The sequence below is a fragment of the Ornithorhynchus anatinus genome, chromosome 21, assembly GCF_004115215.2.
Source record: "Ornithorhynchus anatinus isolate Pmale09 chromosome 21, mOrnAna1.pri.v4, whole genome shotgun sequence".
Lineage (NCBI taxonomy): Eukaryota > Metazoa > Chordata > Mammalia > Monotremata > Ornithorhynchidae > Ornithorhynchus > Ornithorhynchus anatinus.
In genome coordinates, this window is record NC_041748.1 from 2,306,176 (window position 1) to 2,330,442 (window position 24,267).

Sequence of the window (24,267 nt, forward strand, 5' to 3'; positions counted from 1 at the left end):
CAGGAAAAGCCTTAGAGGGAACCTCCCTCCCTCCCTCCCTCCGACCCGGCCCGGCCCGGCCCGGCCCGGCCCGGCCCGGCCCAGGCGCCGATGTTCCTATTTATTGAGCGCTCCCCAGGCCCGAGGCCCCCAGTGGAGCCCGTCCCGGGTCCCGGGTCCCGAGTCCCGGGTCCCGAGTCCCGGGTCCCGGGCCGCTTTTAGAGACGAGGAAACCGAGGCCTCGGAGGAGTCTAATCACTGGGGGCTCGGCTGAGAATCGTGGTATCCGTTCAGCGCTTAATCTGGGCCGGGCACTGTTGCGAGCGCCGGGCTGGATACGGGCCGGTCGGGGTGGACCCCGTCCGCGTCCCCCGTGGGGCTGGCCGTCTCCATCCCCATTTGACAGAGGAGGGAACTGAGGCCCGGGGAAGGGAAGCGACCGGCCCGAGGTCACCCGGCGGACAAGGGGCGGCAACGGAATCGGAACCCAGGTCGATCTGACCCCGGGGCCCGGGATCTGACCACTAAGCCACGCTGCTTCTCCGTTTCTCCCTTTCCATTCTCATAACCCTGGGCGCTTACTACGTGCACACCACTGGACTGAGCACTAGGCAAGGAGCTGACCGTCTGGGGGGGGGGACGGCTGTCGATCTAAGCAAGAAAGACCCCCCCACCCCCCGGACAGGTGATATTAATCGATCCAATCAATCGAGCGCTGACCATGCGCGGAGCACTGTAGTAAACGCTCGGGAGAGTTCGAGCCCACCGACTCAGCCTTCCCGGTCCTTAATCTCCACCTCCGCTCCCTAAACGAAGCCCACCCCCGGAGCCCCCAGCCCCCAACTCCCACAGAAAAGCAGAATCTTCTCATCAGCCAATGGACGCCGCTTTTGTCTTTCTGGTATTTGTCAAGCGCTTATTGCGTGCCGGGCACTTGTGGCACAGTGGCGAGAGCCCGGACTTGACGGTCAGAGGTCACGGGTTCTAATCCCGGCTCTGCCACTTGTCAGCTGGGCGACTTTGAGCAAGTCGCTTCACTTGTCGGCGCCTCGGTGACCTCATCTGGAAAATGGGGATCAAGACTGAGCCTCATAGGGGACAGCCCGATTCCCCTGTATCTCCCCCAGCGCTTAACAGATACCAACCTTATTATTCTTCTATGTGCCTCGGTGACCTCATCTGGAAAATGGATTGAGAACAGTGAGACCCACGGGGGGCAACCCGATGACCCTGTTTCTACCCCAGTGCTTCCATCAGTGCTTGGCACCTAGTAAGAGCTTAACAGATATCACCGTTATTAATATTATCACTACTAAGCACGGGGGTGGATCCGAGACGATCGGGTCGGACCCAGTCCCCGTCCCTCACGGGGCTCACGGGTTCCATCCCCATTTTACAGATGAGGAAACTGAGGCCCGGAGAAGCCAAGTGACTCGTCCAAGGTCGCACAGCGGATGAGGGGCGGAGCCTGGATGGGAATCCAGGTCCTTCTGACGCCCCAGCCCCGGGCTCTGCCCATTAGGCCGAGCTGCTTTCTTCTGGGTGATATTTTACACTCCCTAGTTTTATCTTTTGCATTTTTACTGCGTGACAAGGAGTTTAAATAAAGAGTGTTTATTTTTCACGGTTGGGGGGGGGGGGGATTTTTTCCTTTCTTTTTTGCAGAGGGGATTTTTTCTTCTGGTATTTGTGAAGTGCTTACTATGTGCCAGGCAGTGGACTAAGCCCTGGGGTGGATACAAGCAAATCAGGTCGGATGCAGTCCCCGTCCCACCTGAGGCTCCCGGTCTTCATCCCCATTTTCCAGAGGAGGGAACTGAGGCCCAGAGAAGAGAAGTGACTTGCTCAAGGCCACACAGCAGACAGGCGGCGGAGCCGGGACGAGAATCCAGGGCCCTTCTGACTCCGGGTCCCCGGACTCTTTCCTCCAGGCCGTGCTACTTCTCTAAGGTGGGAGCACGCTGTACGGAGTCCCACGTGTGGCGAGCACTGTAACGAGTACCGCCTGAGCAAGAAACACCCTCTGCTGCCCACCTCCGTGTTCAGACCCCCCTTTCTTTTCCCACTCCATCTTGCCCTCCGTCTCCCTTCCTCTCCCTCCCTCCTTCTTTCTGCCTCGGTTTAGTGGGTGGAGCCCGGGCCTGGGAGTCAGAGAACATGGGTTCTAATTCCGGCTCCGCCACTTCGCCACGTCGGCTGCGTGACCTTGGGCAAGCCGCTTCACTTCTCTGGGCCTCAGTGACCTCATCTGGAAAATGGGGATGAAGACTGAGCCCTACGTGGGACATCCTGATGACCTTGTATCCTTGACCTTGACCCAGCCCTTAGAACAGTGCTTGGCACAGAGTAAGCGCTTAACAAATACCATCATTATTTCCTTCCCTCCACGCTCCTTTTCCCTCCTTCCACTCTCCCCTCCTTTTCTGCTCTTTCCCTCCCTTCCTTCTCTCCCTTCCTCTCCACTCCTTTCACTGTCCCACCCTTTCTTCCTTCCTCTCCCTCCCTCTTTTCCCCTCCCCTCCCTCCTAATAATAATAATAATGGGAAAGGGACTGGGTCCAACCTGATGACCTTGTATCTCCCTCAGTGCTTGGAACAGTGCCTGGCACATAGTAAGCGCATAACGAGTACGATTATTATTACGAGGACTGTGAGTTCGTTGTGGGCAAGGAATGGGTCTATCGTTCTACTGGACTCTCCCAAGCATTTGGCACAGTGCTCTGCACGCAGTCAACGCTCAAGAAATACGACTGAACGGACCCCTCTATCCACTCGTGGCGGCCCCTTGGGCGCAAGGGGCGTGAAAGAAATCAACACCCGGCATCTGGGGACTTCAGAAGCGTCTACGACGTGCCAAGCTCTGTGCCGAGCGCTGAGACGGATCGTGAGACAGACCGGGCGTTGGTGGAGCGCTTAGTACGGGCCAAACAGTGCCAGATAATGAGATCCCCTGGGGTATGGGTTCAGGGCGTACTCTGTTCATTCCAACCCAATTTATTGGGCGCTTACTGTGTGTAAAGCACCAAACTGAGCACTTAACTACGTGCCAAGCATCGGACTGGATCCCGAGACACTGGGGGCATTTGTAGAGCGAGGCAACGCAGTTTAGTGGATAAAGCCCGGGCCTGGGAGTCAGAAGGTCCTGGATTCTAATCCCGGCTCCATCACGTCTGCTCTGTGACCTTGGGCCAGTCGCTTCCCATCTCTGGGCCTCAGTTCCCTCCTCTGGAAAATGGGGATGGAGACCGTGAGCCCCACGGGGGACAGGGATTGGGTCCGACCCGATGAGCCCGGATCTCCCCCGGGGCTTAGGACAGTGCTAGGCACATAGTAAGTGCTTAACGAGTACCAATCATTACATGCCGAACGTTGTGCTGGATAATGCTCTACCTGCGGTAGGTAGGTGCCCACTACAGGGCTCTGTGCCTGTGCTCTATGGCCAGCAGGTGGTCAGTTCAGACCCGCAGCGAACCCCACCCCGGTCAGCCCCCCCCCCCGCCCAGGAGCCCCCCGACCCTCTCCCAGCTGAGGGCCGGGACTCAGTTCCCCCCATCAACACTGGGCCCGGATAAGATCCAGAGTGTGCGCAAGCATCTCCCCCCGTTGATAACTGTGGTATTTAAGCGATTACCACGAGCCAGGCACCGAACTAAGCGGCGAGGTGGCTAGGGCCGGCGTTCGATGAACACCCCCGGGCCGCTCCCTCCCCACTCCCGTGGAGGCCAGCGGAAGCCGGGACTCGGGGGGTGGGCCGGGGAGCCGGGTTCCAATCTTGACTCCGCCCGAGCCCCAGGTGGGACGGGAACCGGGTCCCACCCGATCGGCTCCCATCTCCCCCGGCGCTCGCCACCCAGTCGGCGCTTCACAGATACCGCCGTTGCTGTTGCCGAGACACCTCGGGGGAGTCGCCTAACCTCTCTGGGCCTCGGTTTCCTCCCTCCCTCTCAGACAGGGGGCGTGGGGGGGGCAGGGGCCCGCATCGGACACGTTCTCCCTCCCTTCCGCCGCTCAGTACGTAGCCTCGACACCGTAACGGCTCCTCGTATTCCTCATTATCATCATTCTGCGCCCCCAACCCCGCCGGAGGGGGTGGGGAAACCGAGGCAGGGGGACGACGACGGCGGCGGGTTGAGACGGGGGTCTTTAATGCGACAGGAAAGCGAGTCCATGATACAAAATTTAAAAACCGGCCCCGGGGCGGGTGACGGGGGGAGGGCGGGGGGGGGGGTGGGCGCTTGGGGGGGCGGGCGCGGGGGTGGGCGAGGGTCCCCCTCCCCCCTCCCCTCGGTCACTTGTCCTTCTTGTCGGGCTCCGCCGCGGCCCCGTCCCCGTCCCCGCTGGGGCAGCCTCCGCCACCGGCCTCCTTGGGGTTCGTCTCCTCGTAACTGGGGGGGACAGAGACGGAGGGGCGGGGGGAGGGGGAGGGGGAGGGGGCGGTGAGCGGGGGAGCGTGGGCCGGCGGGGGGCCTCCCCCTCCCCCCAGACCGCTGGGGGCCTCGGTCTCCCCGCCTGTCAGATGAGGGAGAAGAGGGGGGTGGTGTTCCCTCGGCCGGGTCCCAGGAGTCCCGAATCCCCGAACCCGCCGTTGCTCTGGGCCTCGGTTTTCCTCATCCGTCCGAGGGTGAAGTCCCCACCTGCTTCCCCCCAGCCGGGCCGGGGTTCGAGTCGATCCCGCTCCTCCCCCTGGGGCTTGGCACAGTGCTCGGCACACAGCAGGTGCCCGGGGGGCGGGGACCCGATTACAACCCGGGTCACCCGCGACCTTAACGCAAGAGGACCACGGGGTGGGGGGGGGAGGCTGGGACAGAGCAGAGGCTTCTGGGAGTGGGTTCCCGGAGGCGGTCTTTTGGGGGGGGGGGGCGCTAGGAGGGTCTCGGGGGTGGAGACTCGAACCCGTCGTGCGCCTGACGCGGCTCAGGCCACTGACCGCGTCCCCGCCTCAGTTTCTCCACAGGTAGGGGTCGAGACCCTCCGGGAGGTGCTCTCTCAGTTCCTCGAGGGCAGGGACGGCGTCCGCGCCTTCTAGCGGACCCTCCCAGGCGCCCAGTCCAGTGCTCTGCACGCGGCCAGCGCTCGTTAAGCGCCACTGAGGGCGGGGATCGTGTCTACCGCCTCCGTCGTCCTCTCGAGCGCTGGGTCGGGTCCTCCGCGCGCAATAGGCGCTCGGTAAATACTAGGGACCGACAGGCTGCCGGCTCGAGGGCGGGGGCGGCGCCCGCCGCCTCTCGGACTCTCCCAAGCGCCCGGCACGGGGCCGTGCCCGCAGCGGGCCCTCAACAGACACCGCCCATCGACGGACCGTCCGCCGCGTGCGCTGGGGGACCCTCCGGGGCGCTCGGTACAGGGAGCCGCGCCGATCGGTCGATGGAGGGGTGGAGGACTTTTGGGGGGGGGGGGGAGGGCGGAGGGGGAGGGGACCCCGGGGGGGGCTACGAGGCGGCGGCGGACGGGGCGGGCGGGGGGCGGTGGCGGCGGCGGCGGTGGGCGGAGGAGGGGGGCGGCCTGGGCCGCATGGCATCGGCGAGGCTGGCGGGGCACCCGGAGACCGCCGGGAACTCCCGCAGCCGCCGCCTGGGAGGCGGGACCTCCCACGCCCAGGACTCGAAGCTGCGCCCGCCGACGGCCCGAGCGCCGAGGGGACGCGGGGGAGGCGGCGGGGGCCGGGCCGCGGCGGGAGGAGGGAGGGGAGGAGGGAGGGAGGGAGGCCGCGGCGCACAGGGAGGCCGTGAGGAGGGAGAAGCCGGGGGGAAAAGACGGGTGTGGGGAGCGGGCAGGAGTTTTCCAGGCGGGAGATGGGGGAGACGGGCAGGGGGAAGAGACAGAGGGGGAGAGAGGGGGGGGGGGAGAGAGAGAGAGAGAAAGAGAGATTTATTTCCCCAAGGGCGGCGCTCTGCTCGAGGCCGGGAGGCCCGGGGAGGCCGGGGGTTTAAGGGGGAGGGTCAGAGAGGGGCTTCTCCCCGGGGACCCCCAGGCCCGGTCCGGCCCGGCGGCTTGCGGGGTGGCGACAGCTCGGGGGACGGCGGCGGGTTTCCGGGGAGGCGGCGCGGATGGGGGTGAGCGTGAGGGATCTCGGGCCGGTCCGTAGAGAGGTCGGGGGGCGGTCACCTCTCCCTCGGCCTCCCCCTTCCCGTCGGCCGCCGGGTCCCGTCTCCAGCCCCCGCCCCCCCTTCTGGGGTTGCCCCGGCTTCCCGCCCGCCGACCTGCGGGCGGCCCCCGGCCCCCCCCCGACCCCCGCTTCCCTCCCGGATCCCGAGGCCCGGGTGTCTGCCCCGCCCCTCCCAAAGACGCCGCCTCCCGCCTCCGTTTCCCCTCTCCTCTCGCCGTCGGCTATTTTCCCGCCCGTCCGTCCGACTCTCCCGAGCGCTCGGCCCACCGCCCCGCCCACGGCGGACCGTGCCGGCTCCTCGAGGGCAGGGATCACGTCCGCCGACTCCGTCGGACTCTCCCGGGCGCTCGGCCCGGTCTTCCGCCGCCCCGCCGCGGGAGCCGAGGAGTCCGGGGGACGCCCGGGCCCGTCCCGACGAGCCGCGGAGAGACGCGAGTCGGGGGGCGGACTCCCGCCCCTCCCCCCGGGACCCCGGAGCCCCCCGCCCCTCACCTGAACATCTCCGTGACCTCTCCCTTGGCCAGGGCCACCAGGAGGGGGAAGCCGATGCAGGCGGGGACCAGGTAGAGGAGGGCCGGCTGATGGAGACGGAGACAGACAGAGACAGAGAGAGAGACGGCCACCGCCCACTCAGAGACAGCCTGGGAACACCGGTCACGTGACCTCTCTAGGCCTCGGTTTCCTCCTCTGTACAAGGGGGTCCCACCGCCTGCCCGTCCCCTTGGCCCGATCCCCTCGGGTCCGGTTCCCCCCCGTGCCGGGAGCGTTCGGTGCAGCGGGGCGGGGGCGGGAGGTGGGCCGGGGGCGGGAGGTGGGCCGGGCCGGTGGGGTGTCCCCGATCCCCGGGCCGGGCGCCTCTGTGCCCCGGAGGGGGCTCCGGGCGGGGGCCGGTGGTGTTCCGGGGAGGGGGCGGAGGACGGGGTGCCTAGAGGGCGGCCTCCCCCCGCCGCAGCCGGGCCGCCGCGAGCCCTGGGTCTGAGTGCGAGACCGGGGCCCGCGGCCCGGGGCGCCACCTGCCGGACGCCCACACCATCTGTCCGCTCCCTCCTCCCCGCCGGGCCCGGGCCCTTTGGGGAAGGGGGGCGGAGAGGGATGGAGGGGGAGGAGGGATGGGGAATAAAGAGGGCGGAGGAGGGATGGGAGAAGAGGAGGGATGGAGGAGGAAGAGGAGTAAAGGGGGAAGGAGGGAGAAGAGGAAGGAGGAGGATGGAGGGGGTGGGCGGGGGCGGTCCCACCTGGGCGTGCTTGAAGACGTGCATGATGAAGATGGTGAGGCCGAGGCCGAAGATGTAGGCCGCGAAGCTGGTGTAGAAGTACGTGTGCGTGTTCTTCTTCAGGCTGCGGGGCGGTGACACGCGGAGACCCACGGACACGGGGCGCGCGGGGGACATCGTTACCGTGGCGACCCGGACCGCCGGCTCGGCTCGCGACACGCCCCCGCAGGGATTTGGGGCGGCGGGGGGGGGGGGTGACGGGGGGTGACGATGGGCATCCGGAGCGGTTCCGGGAGGGGGACTCCTGCCCGTCCACAGGGCCAGACCGGCAGCTCTTCCAGGGCTGGGATGGCGTCTGCTCACTCTATTGGACTCTCCTAAGCGCTCAGCACAGTGCTCTGCACACGGTAGACCATCAGCTCCTTGAGGGAAAGGATCGCGTCTCCCAACCCTATTGGACTCTCCTCCCCAGCGCTCAGTCCGGTGCTCGGCCCCCAGCGGACCGGCGGCACCCCCAAGACGGCGATGGCGTCTTCTGACTGCTGGCCGCTCCCAGGCGCTCGGTACGGCGCTCTGTTCTGCGCACAGCGGCTGCTCGGCAGATCCGTGCTGCAGGGCAGGTGGGGTTACCGCGGGGGCCCCCGGGGGACGGCGCAGGGAGCGGACCCCCGCCCCCCGGGGAGGGTCCCGTGGGGTGGACCCCCGTGCCCGCCCCCCGCTCACCTGACGTCAAAGCGCAGCAGCAAAGCGATGAAGATTCCTGGCCCGGGAGAGGGGAGAAGGGGCCTGGCGTCACACAGCACCACACAGGGGGGGAGCCCTCATCCATTCTACACTGTCCCCTGTCCCCCCCGAGTCCCCCCTGCCTCCGATATTCCCTCCCATCCCCCTTGGATCCTCCACACCTTTCCCACCCCCTCCATCCTCCCGCCCCCCACATTCCTCCCATCCTCCCCCCAAAACCCATCCCCCCCGAATCCCTCCCGCTCCCTCTCCATTCCCTCCTCTCCCTCCATCCCTGTTCCCCCTCATCCCTTTTCCTCCCCCAGCCCCTTGCCCCGGCCCCCACCCGGACGCCCACCCCCCTCACCAGGAATGACGATGTCGCCGAGCCCCAGCATGGCAAAGTTGTTGGCCGCCAAGCCTTTCTCCAGCAGATCTTGGGGGAACACCACTGGCCGGGCGGGGACGGGAGAACGGGGCCTGAGTCCCGGGCAGCCGCCGGCCCAGTCCCCCCACCCCACCCGGGGCCTCACCCTCAACCGTCACCCCGTTCTCTTGCGGGGAGGAAACAGGCCCAGAGAGGTGCGGCGACGTGCCCGAGGTCACGCAGGGGGCTGGGGCGGGGGCGCCCCCGGGGTCGAGCCGACCGCGGAAGCGGCGCGGCCCAATGGGTGGAGCCCGGGGCCCGGGAGTCGGAAGGACCCGGGTCCTCATCCCGGCTCCGCCCCCCGTCTGCTCTGGGACCTCAGGCCGGTCACCTCACCGCTCCGGGCCTCAGTTCCCTCCTCTGTCAAATGTGGATCGAGTCTGTGAAACCCACGTGGGGACACAGTCGCCGTGTCCAACTTAACTTCCTCGTTTCCTCCCCGCCTCGGCGCTTAGCACGGTGCCCGGCGCCTGGTCAGCGCTTAACCGACGCCACGGCTATTACTATTATCAAAGCGGGACGCCCGCTAGACCGTAAGCTCCTTGCGGGCGGGGAAGGCGTCCGGCCTTCGTTCTACTGTCCGCTCCCAAGTGCGCGGCCCAGCGCTCCGCACACAGTAAGCGCTCGATAAATACCTACGGACGGACGAACCGGGGAGCAGCTGCCCGCGGCCGTCCCCCCACCCCCAGGGCCGGGGCGGCCGTGAATGAATGGGGGTGGGGGACGGGGAGGGGTCCCCGGAGGGAAGAGGATGGGGAGGGGGTCCCCCGAAGGGCACGGGGGGAAGGGGGCGGCCGGGGGCTCCGACCCTCACGTTTTATCGGCGCCTCGAACGACCGGGCCACGGTCACCATCACGTTGGTCCCGAAGACCTGCGGGGGTCGGTGGGGGAAGGGGGGCCGGGCGTGAAGGAGGCGGGGGACGAGGGACAGACGGGAGGCCGGGGGCCCCGAGGGGTGGACGGGGTCTGGGGCGCGGCCTCCACCTCCTCCTCCACCACCGCGGCCACCGGCTCTTCCTCCTCCGCCATAACCGCCGCCTTCATCCTCCTCCCTCCTCCACCGCAACCACCTCTCCCCGCCCCCACCTCCTCCTCCTCCACCACCAGCTCTACCTCCTCCTCTCTTTCCCACCTCCACCGAAACCACCTCCTCCTCCTCCTCCACACCCAGCTCTACCTCCTCCTCCTCCTCCTCCTCCTCTTCCACCTCCACCGAAACCTCGTCCTCCACCACAACCAGCTCTACCTCCGCCATAACTCCCTCCTCCTTCCTCCTCCTCCTCCTCCTCCACCACCACCACCACCACCAGCGCCACTTCCCTCCTCCTCCTCTCCGCCCCCAACCCCCGCTCCGGGCCCCGCAGCCCCTCCCCGGCGGTCCCCGCCGCCCGCTGACCCAGAAGACGTCGTAGACGAAGAGCCCCCCGAGGAGGATGCAGCCCGTGCTGACGTTGTTGAGGTGCAGCAGTTCCACGCCGTTGAGGGAGAAGGCCAGGCCGAAGAGGTTGTTGGCGATCCAGTGCTGCCCGGGGGAGGGGGGCGCTCAGCCGGGGGCGGGGTCGTCCCGGGCTCGGGGGGCCCCCCGCCGACACCCCCCGCCCCCTCCCCGGGCCCCCGCCGACCCCTCACCTTCCTCAGCAGGTACCAGACGCCCACGACGCTGCTCAGAGCCAGGCACACCAGGTCCTTCGTGTCAAACTCGTAGTTGACGATTTCTGGGGCGAGGGGGGGGTAGGGGGCGGGGGGTCCCCCGCCGGTGAGCGCCCCCCTCCCCCCCCCCGGGGTGGGGGGGCCCTCGGGGGTCCCGCCCCTCCCACGGTGACCGAGAGGGTCTCGACACCGGGAGGGAGGCTTCGGGCGAAGGCTTCCGGGCCGGGGAGCCCTCGCCGCCCCCGCCCCCGGAGACGAGGGGGGAGTTCCGGTTTCCGCCCGCGGGTAGACTGAGTCACGGCCGGTCTCCGGGACGGTGGCCCACCCCCGGCCCACGCCAGACCGACGACGCGACCCGACCCGAGGCGCCGCGTCTAACGACCGCATCCGTCCAACCTGATTAACCTGCATCGCCCCCAACGCTCAGAACGGCGCTTTGCACACGCTAAGCGTTTGACGAGTACCGTCGTCGTTACCGACGACCGCCTGACTAGCCTGACTAGCGGTCCCCGAGCGCTGGGTACAGCGCCCGGCACACAGCAGGTGCTCCATAAATGCCGCTCGTCGACTGTACTCCCCCCTAGACCGTGAGGCGGGGAAACTGTCCGTCCGCCGGCTCCGTTCCGATGTCCTCTCCCGACCGCTCCGCAGTGCGGAGCACCGAACGATCGCTCGAGGAGTACCATCGGCTGCCTGGACTCTCCCGAGAGCCACGGAGGCGATCGGTAAATAGCCCCGAGTGACTGACGGCTGGCTCTTCCGGCCGGTGGAGGGGGTCGTCTGGGAACGGGGGGGACGGGGCGGGTCTCGGGGGGCGCTTACTTACCTTCCTTGTTCTCCCCGGAGCCCTGGGTGAAGAGCAGCTGATATTGTTTGTTGGGGAAATTGGCCGGGAAGAATTTGGTCATGAAGGGGCTGCACGGGGGAGAGGGGGGGACACCACCACCGTCACCATCATCGTCACGGTAATAAAAATAATCATCGTGGCACTTGTTAAGCGCTTACTACGTGCCAGGCACTGGACTGAGCGCTGGGGGAGCGGCAAGGTCATCAGGTTGTCCCACGTGGGGCTCACAAGCATCCAGGCACTGTTCTAAGCGCCGGGGGAGAGAGATCCAAGCCGATCGGGTTGGCCGCAGTCCCCGTCCCCCGTGGGGCTTGCGCTCTTCACCCCATTTTACAGGTGAGGGAACTGAGGCCCAGAGAAGAGTAACTTAGTACAGTGCCTGGCAAATAATAAGCGCTTAGCAAATACCATCATCATCATCATTATTATTATTATCCTCTGGGACTCAGTTCCCTTAGCGGCAAGGGCCCGGGCTTGGGAATCAGAGGACGTGGGTTCGTTTCGTCCTCATCCCGGCTCTCTGCCACTTTTCCGTGTGACTTTGGGCCAGTCACTCTGCTTCTCTGGGCCTCAGTGACCTCGTCTGGAAAATGGGAATTGAGACTGCGAGCCTCATGTGGGATAAACTGATGACCCCGAATCTCCCCGAGTGCTTAGACTGGTGCCTGGCACACTGTAAGCCCTTAATAAATGCCGTCGTCATTATTCTCACTATCATTAAACCCCAATATAATAACCGGGGTACTTGTTAAGCGCTTACCACGTGGCAGGCACCGAGCTGAGTGCCGGGGTGGGGAGATGCTAATCGGTCTCCAACGGACAAGGGAGCGAAGCCGGGAGGAGAAGCCGCATCCTTCTGAATCCCAGGCCTGGTATCTACCCACTAGGCCTCGCTGCTTCTGGTGAGGATGGGGGCGTTTGGGGCCCCGTGGGCCTCTCCCTCTTCCTCCCCATCAGGCCATGACCTCCGGCCTCGCCCGCTCCCTCCCTGGAACTTTGGCCGGGGGCGGGGGAGGACTTCTAGCTTCCTAGCCTCAATTTCCCCCCTTCTACCTCCCGGGCAGAAAACAGTGCTAGCCGGGGCTTCTCGGCCTGGGGGAGAACACGGGAGGGCACGGGGGCGGTTACCTGATGGTGTGGGAGAGCGCCAGGATACCCAGGACGAAGAAGTACATGGACAGCAGGAGGTTGATGTATTCTTGGGAGAAGATCTGCGGGCACATGGGCACAAGGGAGGGGAAGATGGGCAGTGGTGGAGGGACCCGTGCCGGAGCCCGCCTCGCACCCGGTCCCGCCCCGCTCGGCGCTCCCGTCCGGTGCTCCCTTGCGGGCAGGGAACGTGTCTACTAGCTCTGTTCTCTGCCCTCTCTCCAGCGCTCGGCACAGTATAAGCGCTCGAGAATCACGACGGACTGACTGGACTCTCCCAAGCGCTCGGCAGGAGTTCATTAAATAGTCCCGAGGGACGGACGGCTGGCTGGGGGTCCCGGGGGCGCGGGGCGGGGTCCGACCTTGAAGAAGAGGTAGAGGCCGAGCAGGGTACAGCTGGCGATGATGGGGAAGCGCGCGGCGTCACGGCTGGTGATGGTCTCGGGCATGTCCGTCGCGTTCTGACGGACAAAACGTCAAGGCTCAGGCCGACGCCTCCCGACAAAGTTTCTCTGATATTTGATTTTTTGTGGTCTTTGCGGAGCGCTTGCTAGGTACCGGGCACCGGGCTTAGCACTGGGAAAGATGGTCATTATCAGTGATAACAGGTTTTTTTATCCCCTCATGGTCTCTGTGAAGCGCTTACTAGGTGCCGGGCACTGGACGAAGCGCTGGGGGAAGATGATCGTTATCATCAATGCCATTTTTTTTTAAATGGTATTTGAGCGCTTACTTGGTGCTGTGCTCTGTACTAAGTGCTGAGGGAGATCATCATCATCGATACCATTTTTTTTTTTGGCATTTATTAAGCGTTTACCAGACGCCGGGGACTGTATTAAACGCTGAGGGAGATGATCGTTATCGTCAATACCAATTTTTTTTTGGTATTTGTTAAACACTTACCAGGTGCCGGGGACCGTACTAAATGCTGAGGGAGTTCATTATCATCAATACCATTTTTTTTTCCTGGTATTTGTTAAGCGCTTACCAGGTGCCAGGCAGTGTACTGAGTGCTAAGGGAGATCACCGTCAGCATCAATACCATTTGTTTAATGCTATCTGTTAAGCGCTTACTATTGCGCTAGGCATCGTACAAAGCGCTGGGGGAGAACAACATTTTCATCAATGGCACTTTTAACGGTACGTGTTATTATGGGCCAGTCGTGGGGCACGTCATTTTTCTCCACAAATACCCTCTGAAAAACGCTGTGGGTTGTGTGGAGGGGTGTCGGGGTTCTGGGTCTGGCGGCCGGGTGGGGGTCCTGGCGCCGGGGGGGGGGGGGGGGGCGGGGGGCAGTTGGGGGGAAGGAAGGGTCTTGGAGGGATCTTGGGGTACTGGGTTTAGGGAGAAGGGTGGGAGGCCCTGGGGGGGAGGAGGAGGGTCCGGGGGTGCAGGAGGGTTTTGGGATAGAGTAGGGTGCAGAGTCGGGGGGAAGGGTGGGGGGTTCTGAGGGGTACGGGGGGGTCTTGGGGTAGAGTGGGGGGAAGGTCGGGGGTCCTGGGGGGGCGGGGGTCCTGGGGTCCAGAGTCTGGTGAAACGGGGGCTTTCTGGGGGGGGATCTTGGGGTAGAGGAGAGGGTTGGGGGTCCTGGCGGGGTCCTGGGGGTGGGGTCTTGGGGTAGACCGAGAGTGAACCAAGAGTCGGGGGGGGGTGGAGTCCTGGGGTCCTGGAGGGGAGAGGGTTGGGGGCTTCGGGGGGAGGGGCCCTTGGGGTCCACAGTCGGGGGAAAATGGGGGGGTGGTCCGGGGGGGTGTCATTCATTCAACGGTACCGATTGAGCGCCTTTTGGGTGCACTGAGCGCTTGGAAAGGACGATTCGGCAACAGAGAGAGAGAGGGAGGGAGGGAGGGAGGGAGGGAGGGAGGGAGGGAGAGCATCCCGGGGGGGAGGGGGGAGGGGTCAGACCTTGCTCTTGGCGCAGCGCACGGAGCGCAGGGCCCCGAAGAAGATGGGCAGCAGCGCCATGAGCAGCAGGCCGCCGTAGGCCAGGGCGGCGCCCTCCGGGGTGGCCGGGGGCCGCGTGGTGGCGTTTCCGGGGCCGCCGGGGCCCGGGCCGCTCGGGGGGTCGCTGGGGGCCGCCTCCATGGCGCGCGGCGGCGGGAGGGCGGGACGGATGGACGGGCGGGACGGATGGACGGGCGGGCGGGACGGGCGGAGGGGCGGAGGGAGGGAGGGAGGGAGGGAGGGAGGGAAGGAAAGAAGGAAGGAAGGAAGGAAGGAGGGCGGCAGGCAGGCGGGCGGGCGGGCGGGCGGCGGGCGGGCCAAGGCCACGTTCCCCTGCGCCCGCCGGGCCGGACGTGACGTCACCGCGCCGCCTCCCCGCGCGCGCACGCAGCGGACGCCGGAAGTGCGGGGAGGCAGTGTTGCTAGGAGACCGGAGCCTGAATTTCCCCCCCCCCCCCCGCCGGCCGTAACCGCCGCGCGTGCGCCGCGCCAGGTCGGAAGTGCGGGGAGGCAGGAGGACGACCGTCGCTAGGAGACGGGATTCTGGCCCCCCCCCCCCCCCGCCCCAGCTGGGCCGCCGCGCTTGCGCGAGGGGAGGCCGGCGGAGACCCGTGCCCGGCCCCGCGGGGGCTGACGGGACAGCGGAAGGCAAAGAAACAAGATGGCGGCGGCTGAGGCTGAGGCGGCCAAGGCCTCTGGGAGCAGCAGGAGGAGGAGGGAGGGAAGGAGGGCGGGCCTTTTTTTTAAAAAATGGTATTTCTTTAGAGCTTGCCATGGGCGAAGCACTGTTCTAAGCGCTGGGGGGAATAGAAGGTCATCAGGTGGGACTCCCGGGCAGCGCGGCTCAGTGGAAAGAGCTCGGGCTTGGGAGTCAGAGGTCATGGGTTCGAATCCCGCCTCTGCCACTTCGCTTGTCTGGGCCTCAGTGACCTCCTCTGTCAAATGGGGATGAAGATTGGGAGCCCCACGGGGGGAAAACCTGATGACCCTGCATCTCCCCCAGCGCTTAGCACAGTCCTCTGCACCTAGTAAGCGCCTAACAGATGCCGACATTATTAATATTATTATTATTATTGACAGGTGAGGCCACTGCAGCTCAGAGAGTAATAACGCTGAGCTGCCGGACCCCAGCTGACCCCACGGCGCTACGAAGCAGTGTGGCCTAGCGGGTGGAGCCCGGGCCTGGAAGTCAGGAGGTCCTGGATTCTAATCCCACCCCCGCCACCCGCCCGCTGTGTGACCTCGGGCAAGTCGCTTCACTTCTCCGGGCCTCGGTTTCCTCCTCCTCCGTCAAGTGGGGATGGAGACCGTGAGCCCCACTGGGGACAAGGGACCGTATCCATCCAGATTTGCTCGTCTCCACCCCAGTGCTTAGTACGGTGGCTGGCACGTAGTAAGCGCTTAACTGATGCCATCATTATTCATTATTATTATTACTACTCCACCCCCTTGAGTCCTCCACCACAGGCGAGCACACTGCTCTACGCCTGAGGGTGCTCAGGCACAACGGAGCCCGGTGCTCCGCGCCCGAGGGTGCTCGACCCCAGCCTAGCACGGTGCTCCGCGCCCCAGGGGGTCTGGGAGATTCGGGGGGGATGGGGGGGCTAGGCCTGGGCTGCCTCAATTCATCAGAGCTCCTTGTGGGCAGGGAATAGAATATGCCTGCCTGTTGCTGTAGTGGACTCTCTCTGCGCTTAGTACAGTGCTCTGCTCACCGTCAGCGCTCAGAAAATACCGCTGAGTGAATGGATCAATCAGAGCTTGTTGTCGGTAGGGAATGGGTCCGTTGCATTGTGCTCTCCCTTGCGTTTATTACAGTGCTTTGCACACAGTAAGCGCTCCATAAATACGAATGAATCAATCGATCGACCAATATCAGTTACAAAGAATCTGCTGCGGGGGGGGGGGGGGGGGCGCAGCGCTGTATTGAGCTCCTGGGAGAGTCCGATTGAGTGGGAAAACGGGATCACCGCCGTCAGGGAGCTTAGGATCTATCAGTCGATCAGGGGGCTTTATTGATTCATTCATTCGATAGTATTTATTGAGCGCTTACTATGTGCAGAGCACTGTACTAAGCGCTTGGGATGAACAAGTCGGCAACAGATAGAGACGGTCCCTGCCGTTTGACGGGCTTACGGTCTAATAGGGGGAGACGGACAGACGAGAACAATGGCGATAAATAGAGTCAAGGGGAAGAACGTCTCGTAAAAACAATGGCAACTAAATAGAATCGAGGCGATGTACAATTCATGAACAAAATAAATAGGGTAACGAAAATATATACAGTTGAGCGGACGAGCACAGTGCTGTGGGGATGGGAAGGGAGAGGCGGAGGAGCAGAGGGAAAAGGGGAAAAAGAGGGTTTAGCTGCGGAGAGGTGAAGGGGGGGTGGCAGAGGGAGTAGAGGGAGAAGAGGAGCTCAGTCTGGGAAGGCCTCTCGGAGGAGGTGAGTTCTAAGTAGGGTTTCGAAGAGGGAAAGAGAATCGGTTTGGCAGAGGTGAGGAGGGAGGGCGTTCCGGGACCGCGGGAGGACGCGACCCGGGGGTCGACGGCGGGACGGGCGAGACCGAGGGACGGCGAGGAGGTGGGCGGTGGAAAGAGAGAAGGGAGGAGAGGTAGGAAGGGGCAAGGTGACGGAGAGCCTCGAAGCCTAGAGTGAGGAGTTTCTGTTTGGAGCGGAGGTCGATAGGCAACCACTGGAGTTGTTTAAGAAGGGGAGTGACGTGCCCGGATCGTCTCTGCGGGAAGATGAGCCGGGCGGCGGAGTGAAGAATAGACCGGAGCGGGGCGAGAGAGGAGGAAGGGAGGTCAGAGAGAAGGCCGACACGGTAGTCTAGCCGGGATATAACGAGAGCACCTACTGTGTGCAGGGCACCGGACTGAGCGCTTGGGGGAGTCCAATACAGTCACCGAACACAACCCCTGCCTTCCAGGAGCTTCGTGAGTGAACAGATGAGGGAGTGAATGAGTGAACAAACGAATGCGTCGTCGATGATCGTACTGGACTCTCCCGGTGCTCTGCACGCAATAAGCGCTCAATAAATGCGATCGACTGACTGAAGGCGCTCAAGAGATACGATGGAATGAGTGAACGGACGAAAGCGTCTGTTGATGACTGTTCTGGACTCTCTCGGTGCTCCGCACGCAGTAAGCGCTCAATAAATGCGATCGGCTGACTCAAGGTGCTCGGTGGATACGATGGAATGAGTGAATGAAGGAATGTGTCTGTTGATGATTGTACTGGACGCTCCCGGTGTTCTGCATGCAGTAAGCGCTCAATAAATATGTTCAGCTGACTGTTGGTCCTCAATAAATACCACGGGTCGGCCGAGGGAGTGAATAGAAGTGGTTTTATTGGTCCCCGGACCCTCCCCGCCGGGTCCTCTCCCCATGCCCCCTCCTCGGGCTAGAAAGGCAGCCGCTCTTCCCTGGGGATATCGAGGCAGATGTCTGTGTCCGGCAGGCACCTGGGAGACGACGACAGGGAAAGTCGGGATGGAGGTGGGGAATTTGGGTGGGGGGACGGGACGGGGCGACGGTGTCACCTAATCGACGACGATGGCATTTGTTAAGCGTTTACTACGCGCCGGGCCCTGTAGTAAGCGCCGGGGTGGATACGAGCCAAGGGGGTCGGACCCGGTCCCCTTCCCCCAGTGGGGCTGACCGTCTCCATCCCTATTTGACAGAGGAGGCAACTGAGGCCCAGAGAGGTCAGGTGACCGGTCCAAAGTCACGCAGCAGACACGTGGTACTTCCCGAGGGGCCCCGGGAGCTGTACCGGCCGCCCGGGAAAGGCAAGACAGAGAAGCGGCCCGGTTCTTGCCCCCAAGGCGCTTCCCCCATGACGGTCTGGTCGTCGTCATGGGATTTATTGAGCGCCCACGGGTGCGGGGCGCCGTACTGAGCGCCGGGGAGCGGATGAGACGGAGAAGGGACCCGCCGCCCTCCCCCGAGGGACTGCCCCTCCAACCGCCTAGCAGTCGGCGTGGTATTTACTGGGCTCCCACCGAGTGCGGGGCACTGTACTGAACTCTCAGAAAAGAAGAGACCCATTCCCTGCCCTGGAGGAGCTTCCACGCCCTCCATTCCACGGTATGTACTGAGCGCTCGCCGCGGGTGGGACGCTGTATTGAGCGCCCCCTCCTAAGGAGAAGGGCGAGAGTCGGGGGGAAGGGGCCTGGTGAGGGTGGTGGGAGGGGAGGAGGGCTCTTGAACCTTGACCTCGTACTTCGGCTTTCTCAGGAGGATGTCCGGGAAGATGATCTCCCGTAGGAGTCCGGGGGTCTGGGACTGTAATGTCTTCACTTGGGCCTCCAGCCGGGGGATTTCCTCCTCCAGTCTGTCCACCAGCTGCCACCGGGGGAGGGGGACACGCGGGGCGGGGACGGGGGAGGCCCCCAGACGTCAGCTCCCCGCCGCCCCCCGCAAGGGCAAGCGCTGGAGGATGAGCCCTTCGTTGGTAATAATAATAATAATAATGATGGTGGTATTTGGGAAGCGCTTACTATGTGCCAAGCACTGTTCTAAGCATGGAGGGAGACGGAAGGTCATCAGGTTGTCCCACGTGGGGCTCCCCATTTGACAGATGAGGGGACTGAGGCCCAGAGAACTGAAGTGGCTTGCCCAAAGTCAGCTGAGAGGTGGAGGAGCCGGGATTAGAACCCATGACCTTGTTTCTCCCCCCAGTGCTCAGAACAGTGCTTGGCACATAGTAATGGCTTCACAGATACCCTCATTATTGCTGAATTGTATCTTCCAAGCGCTTAGTCCAGTGTTCCGCACACTGTAAGCGCTCCCTAAATAGGAACGGATGAATGAATTATTATTGTTATTATCACCATTACCCCAGGCGATCTCCACGGACATCCAAGCTTCTCCCAGAGGCCCCGGGGAATTCCGCGCTCCTTTCTCCCCCCGATTCCCACCGGGAAGCGGAGGCCGGTCCGCGGGGGGGCGTCCCGGAAGGGTCCCGGGGGATCCCGGAGGGGGTGGGGGGGGTCTCGGGAACCTCTCACCCTCTGGAAGTAGGAGATCTGCTCCACCATCTCCTTGTTGGCCTTGGTCTTCTGGGCCAGAACCTCCTCGTAGGGACGGATCTTCTTCTGCGGGAAAGGGAGGGCACGGACGCTTCGTCGGTTCAGTCTTACCTACTGAGCGCCTACAGCGGGCGGAGCCCCGGCCCGAGCGCTCGGGAGAGTCCGGCGGCGTGACCCATCCCCTGCCCGCCTCGACCTCACGGTCTAGAGGGGAAGACGGACGTCGACGGAAATCCGCCCGTCGTATTATTTGTTGAGCGCTTCCCGTGTGCAGAGCGCTGTCCTAAGCGCTGGGGAGGGGATACTGGAACGGTAAACGGACGCATCCCCCGCCCACGGCGAGCCGACGATCCCGAGGGAGCTCCGCCCAGCGGACCAGCGGCGGGGCAGGATGAGAACCCAGGTCCTCTGACTCCCGGCCCCAGGCTCTCTTTCTTTTTCTTAATGGCGTTGTTTACGCGCTTACTCCGTGCCGGGCACTGTACCGAGCGCCGGGGGAGATACCAGAGCATCAGATTGGATACGGTCCACGTCCCGCATGATGACAGAAATGATAACGGAGGTATGCGTTAAGCGCTTAGACTGTGCCAGGCGCCGTACCGAGCGCTGGGGCGGATCCAAGCTGTTGGGGTCGGACCCGGTCCCCTGTCCCACGTGGGGCTTGGGGCCTCCGTCCCTTTTTACAGATAATAATACGACGATGGTACGTGTTAAGCGCTTTCCGTGTGCCGAGCGCCGTTCTCAGCGCTAGGATAGACACGGGGTCATCGGGTTGTCCCCCGTGGGGCTCACAGGCTTCCTCCCCATTTGACAGAGGAGGGAACCGAGGCCCGGAGGAGGGAAGTGACCGGCCCGAGGTCACCCGGCCGACAAGCGGCGGGGGCGGGATGAGGACCCAGGCCCCCCGCCTCCCGGCCCGGCCGCCCCCCACCCCTCCCGCCCCGGCTTCTCACGTCGGCCAGACGCTTCAGGATCTTCTCCTTGGCCTCCCGGGCCTTCCTCTCCATGGATCCCAGCACCGTCCTGCGCATCAGCTTCAGCTCCTCCAGCTCGTCCTGCCGGCGGTCCGGGGCCGTGGGGCCGTGGGGCCGTGAGAGCGGAGGACCCTCCCCGCCCCCCCCAACCCCGGGGGGGGCCCTGGGGCGGCTACCTGCTGGGCGTCCTTCAGCTGCTGGACCTGCCTGAGGAGGCTGGATATCTGCACGACCTTGAGCGGGAAGTCCTGGTCCATGTAGGCGAGGAGAACGTTCAGCTCCTCCTGGGCCTTGCCGTTCCGGGCCGTCAGTCGGCTCAGCTGGCGTTGGAGCACTGTCGAGGGGGGCGGGGGAGCGGGAGGAGGCGTCCCGCAGACTCAGGGGACGACCCCTGGCTCCGAGGGGGCCCGTACTCTACGCTCCGAGCTCGCCGAGGGCGGGGATGGTCTCTCTTTGTCGTACCGTGCTTTCCCGAGCGCTTAGCACGGTGCTCCGCGCACGGTAAGCGCTCAGTAAATACCACTGAATGAATTCCCCTCTCCTGGGATCCGCCCCCGCCCCCCCGGATCCCGGGCCCTAAAGACCACAGTCAAGATCGGATTTTTGGAGCGCTTACTGTGCGCAGAGCACCGTTCTAAGGGTTTGGGAGAGTCCGGTGCAATAACAAACGGACACATTCCGGCCCACGGCGAGCTCCTCTCCGTCTAGAGGACTCTCCCAGGCGCTCCGTCCGGTGCTCTGCACACAGCAAGCGCTCAGTAGATACCAAATGAATGAGCCGGCTGCCCCACCCTCCATTTTGGCCTTCTCCCTCTCTTCCGTCTCTTCCAGTTGGCGCTTGGTGATGTGGAGCTGCCTCTGATTGGACGATTCCAGGGTGGCAATCATGGTCTGGGGGAGGGGCAAAGGGCGGGGGTCACCGGCTGCCCCCCTCCCCCCGTCCCCGGACTCCCGGACTCCCCCCCCCAAGGATCCCTCCTGCGAATGCTGGCGCTCCCCTGCCCCCCAAAACGCACTCCCTGACCTCCTCTAGAAGGCCAGCTCGTTGTGGGCAGGGAATGTGTATGCTCATTGTCCTACTGGACTCCCCCGAGCGCTTAGTACAGTGCTCTGCACACAGTAAGTGCTCAATAAATAGGATTGAATGAATGGATAACTGGATGGATGGATGGGTGGGTTGACTGTGGATGGATGGAGGGCTTGTGGGTGGATTATGGATGGATGGATTGCGGATGGGTGGAGGGATTGTGGATGGTTGGATAATAATGAAGCGCTCACTATGTGCCAAGCGCTGTTCTAAGCACTGGGGTAGATACAGGGTCATCGGGCTGTCCCACGTGGGGCTCACGGTCTTCGTCCCCATTTTCCAGAGAAGGGAACTGAAGCCCAGAGAAGTGAAGCGACTGGCCCAAAGCCACCCAGCTGACAAGGGGCGGAGCCGGGATTAGAACCCACGACCTCTGACTCCCCAGCCCGGCCCCTTTCCACTAAGCCCCGCTGATGGATGGATTGTGGGTGGATTGTAGATGGATGGATGATTTCCCTAGCGCTTGGTCCAGAGCCCCGCCCGCGGCGGGCGCTCAGTAGGTAGCAGGGGCTCTCCCAGCGGTCCGGGGTCGGCGGGGAGGGGAAGGGCGGCGTCTCTGACCTCGAAGAGATCCTGCTGCTGGAGCAGCTCCCGCACGTGGTCCACCAGCAGGATCTCGGTGCGGCGCGTGCTCTCGGCCAGGGCCCAGTTGGCCTTCCTCAGGACGCGCGCCTGGGCCTTCACCTCCTCCAGGGAGCGCCGCCGAACCTGCAGCATCAGCTGCGGGCCCGCAAGCCGACATCCCGAGGACGGAGGAGGAGGAAGAGGAACAAGAGGATGAAGACGAAAAAGAGAAAAAGGAAGAAGAGGATGAAAAGAAGGAAACAGGAAGAGGAAAGAGGAGAAGAGGAGGAGGATGAGAAGGAGGAAAAGGAAGAAGAGGAGGATGAAAAGAAGGAGAAAGATGACGATAAAGATGAAGACGAAAAAGGAGAAGAGGAGGATGAAGATGAAAAGAAGGAAAAGGAAGAAGAGGATGAAAAGAAGGAAGAGGAGGATGGAGACAAAAAGGAAAAAGAAGAGAAGGATGAAGGTGAAAAGGAAGAAGAGGATGAAAGGGAGGAAAAGGATGATGAAGATGAAAGGGAGGAAAAGGATGATGAAGATGAAAAGGAGGAGAAGGAGGATGATGAAGATGAAAAGGAGGGAAAAGAAGAAGGAAGACGAGGAGGAGAGGAAGAGGCAGAAGAGGAGCAGGAGGGAATGGAGAAGCAGTGAGGATTGGAATTTATTTCAGTGTCCGTCTCCCCCACTAGACAGTCACCGTCTCGAGGTCGGGGATGGTGTCTGCTCACTCTACTGGACGCTCCCCGGCGCTGGGTCCAGTGCTCCGCCCCCAAGCCAACCGGCAGCTCCTCGAGGCCCGGGACCGTGTCCGCTAAGTGTGCCGGCCTCCCCCAAGCGCTCCGGCCCCGGGTCCCGCCCCCAGCCAACCGGCGGGTCCCGGAGGGCGGGGAGCGTCGGGGCTGACTGTCTCGGACTCCCCCGGGCGCTCGGTCCGGCGTCCCGGCGTCCACCGACCCTGAGGATCTGGTTGGTTTCGTGAAGTCTGACGGGGACGGGGTCCGGGTCGGCGACGGCGAGTCTCTTCTGCTGAGCTCTGCGGCCGGAGGAGGTCCGGGGTCCTGCCCAGGGAGAGGACGTGCCCTCTGCGGACCCTATCGAGGCAGGGGCTCTCTCTCGTCATTCATTCATTCGTGCAGTGGTCTCTACTGAGCGTTGACTGTGTGCGGAGGAGCGCTGTGCCGAGCGCTTGGGAGCGTCCAATAGACCGATAGAACAGACGATTCCCTGCCCCCAAGGAGCCGTCAGTCTAAAGGGGGGGGGGGGGGGCGGAAATCGGTGTGGAGCACGTCGGACACCCACTATACTCAATCGATGGCATTACTGAGCGCTTCCTGTGTACGGAGCGCTGTCCCGAACGCTTGGGAGAGGACAGGACACCAGAATCAGCAGACACGTTCCCTCGTTCCCTGCCCATAAGCAGCATGGAGCAGCGTGGCTCAGCGGGCGGAGCCCGGGTCTGGGAGTCGGAGGAAATGGGTTCTAATTCCGACTCGGCCACTTGTCTGCTGTGTGACCCTGGGCAAGCCGATGCACTTCTCCGGGCCTCAGTTCCCTCCTCTAAAATGGGGACGGAGACCGGGAGCCCTACGGGGGATGACCCGATGACCTCGTATCTTCCCCGGCGCTTAGAACGGTGCTTGGCACACAGTGAGCGCTGAACAAATACCGTCGTCGTCATTATGATCATAAGGAGTTTCTCTCCTCCTCCTCCTCCTCCTCCTCTCCCCACGTCTCCGGGATCGGGAGGGCACGATGCCCCTTCTGGGCTGGGATCCCGGCTCACCTGGGGTCCGGCGGGGGGCGGCGGTCCTCCGTCCCGGGCGGGCGGGGCCGGCGCGGAGGGGCGGCAGAGGCGGACGCCCCGGGACCTTCGGCTTCGGACGCGGGTGCGGATCCTGCCCCGGGACCTTCGGCTCCGGACGCGGGTGCGGATCCTGGCCCAGGCCCAGGCTCAGGGACAACCATGGCTGCTGGATCCCCCGAGTGGGGGAGGGGGAAGGGAGGCGAGAAGCCCCCCCGGCCCCCCAGACTGTCAGCTCCTCCTGAGCAGGCTCACTCTTCATTACTGTATTGGACTCCCTAGGGCGCGTAGTCCAGCGCTCTGCACACAGGAAGCGCTCAATACATACCACTGAGTGAATGGGGGGCCCCCTCCCTGGACCTGGGGGACGGAGGGAGGGGTTCCCAAGCGTTTAGTAGTCATACATTCAGTCATTCATTCAGTCGTCTTTATTGAGCGCTTCCTGTGTGCAGAGCACTGTACTGAGCGCTTGGGAGAGTCCAAGACAGCAACAGAGAGAAACAAGCCCTGCCCACAAGGGGTTGACAGTCGGGGGGGGGGGGCGGGGGCGGGGGAGTCAGACATCAAAAGCAGACCAGTGCTCTGCACGCAGGAAGCGCTCAATAAATACCATTGAATGAATGAATGAATGGGGGGGGCAGCTGGACCTGGGGGGGAGGGGCTTGTGTCTCCCCCCCGCCCCCCGGCTCACCGTCGGGTTGATTCCCGGGGCTCCGTGGCTCCGGGGCCGCAGGAAGCGCCCGAGGCCCCTGCGGAGAGCA

General features: G+C 63.9%; 2 protein-coding genes across 2 annotated transcripts; both read right to left on the reverse strand.

The window, feature by feature from the left end:
• Positions 1-4,217: 4,217 nt before the first annotated feature.
• HM13 (histocompatibility minor 13) lies at positions 4,218-14,197 on the reverse strand. Its single transcript, XM_029049434.1, has 12 exons — positions 14,003-14,197; positions 12,459-12,557; positions 12,076-12,158; positions 10,927-11,015; positions 10,080-10,165; positions 9,847-9,972; positions 9,264-9,321; positions 8,390-8,473; positions 8,023-8,059; positions 7,321-7,423; positions 6,578-6,663; positions 4,218-4,364 (listed from the first exon to the last, which is right to left on the reverse strand). Exons 1-12 carry the CDS (start codon positions 14,180-14,182, stop codon positions 4,268-4,270), a joined length of 1,128 nt encoding a protein of 375 aa, XP_028905267.1. The 5' UTR covers positions 14,183-14,197; the 3' UTR covers positions 4,218-4,267.
• Positions 14,198-17,374: 3,177 nt separating this feature from the next.
• Positions 17,375-23,858, reverse strand: C21H20orf96 (chromosome 21 C20orf96 homolog). Its single transcript, XM_039910082.1, has 9 exons — positions 23,489-23,858; positions 22,660-22,763; positions 21,700-21,858; positions 20,843-20,942; positions 20,228-20,385; positions 20,031-20,132; positions 19,057-19,143; positions 18,270-18,391; positions 17,375-17,508 (listed from the first exon to the last, which is right to left on the reverse strand). Exons 1-9 carry the CDS (start codon positions 23,766-23,768, stop codon positions 17,448-17,450), a joined length of 1,173 nt encoding a protein of 390 aa, XP_039766016.1. The 5' UTR covers positions 23,769-23,858; the 3' UTR covers positions 17,375-17,447.
• Positions 23,859-24,267: the final 409 nt, after the last annotated feature.

Bases quoted from the DNA above. Each gene is read 5' to 3' on its own strand.
- C21H20orf96 (XM_039910082.1), bottom strand. From the start codon at position 23,768: ATGAAGAGTGAGCCTGCTCAGGAGGAGCTGACAGTCTGGGGGGCCGGG. The intron at 21,859-22,659 runs GTCGGTGGACGC...GCGGGCCCGCAG, and splicing joins AAACCAACCAGATCCTCAGG to CTGATGCTGCAGGTTCGGCG. The intron at 17,509-18,269 runs GTACGAGGTCAA...GTCGTCTCCCAG, and splicing joins ATCCTCCTGAGAAAGCCGAA to GTGCCTGCCGGACACAGACA.
- HM13 (XM_029049434.1), bottom strand. From the start codon at position 14,182: ATGGAGGCGGCCCCCAGCGACCCCCCGAGCGGCCCGGGCCCCGGCGGC. The intron at 10,166-10,926 runs GTAAGTAAGCGC...CCCTCGCCCCAG, and splicing joins CTCCGGGGAGAACAAGGAAG to AAATCGTCAACTACGAGTTT. The intron at 4,365-6,577 runs GTGAGGGGCGGG...TGTCCCCCCCAG, and splicing joins GAGGTCACGGAGATGTTCAG to TTACGAGGAGACGAACCCCA.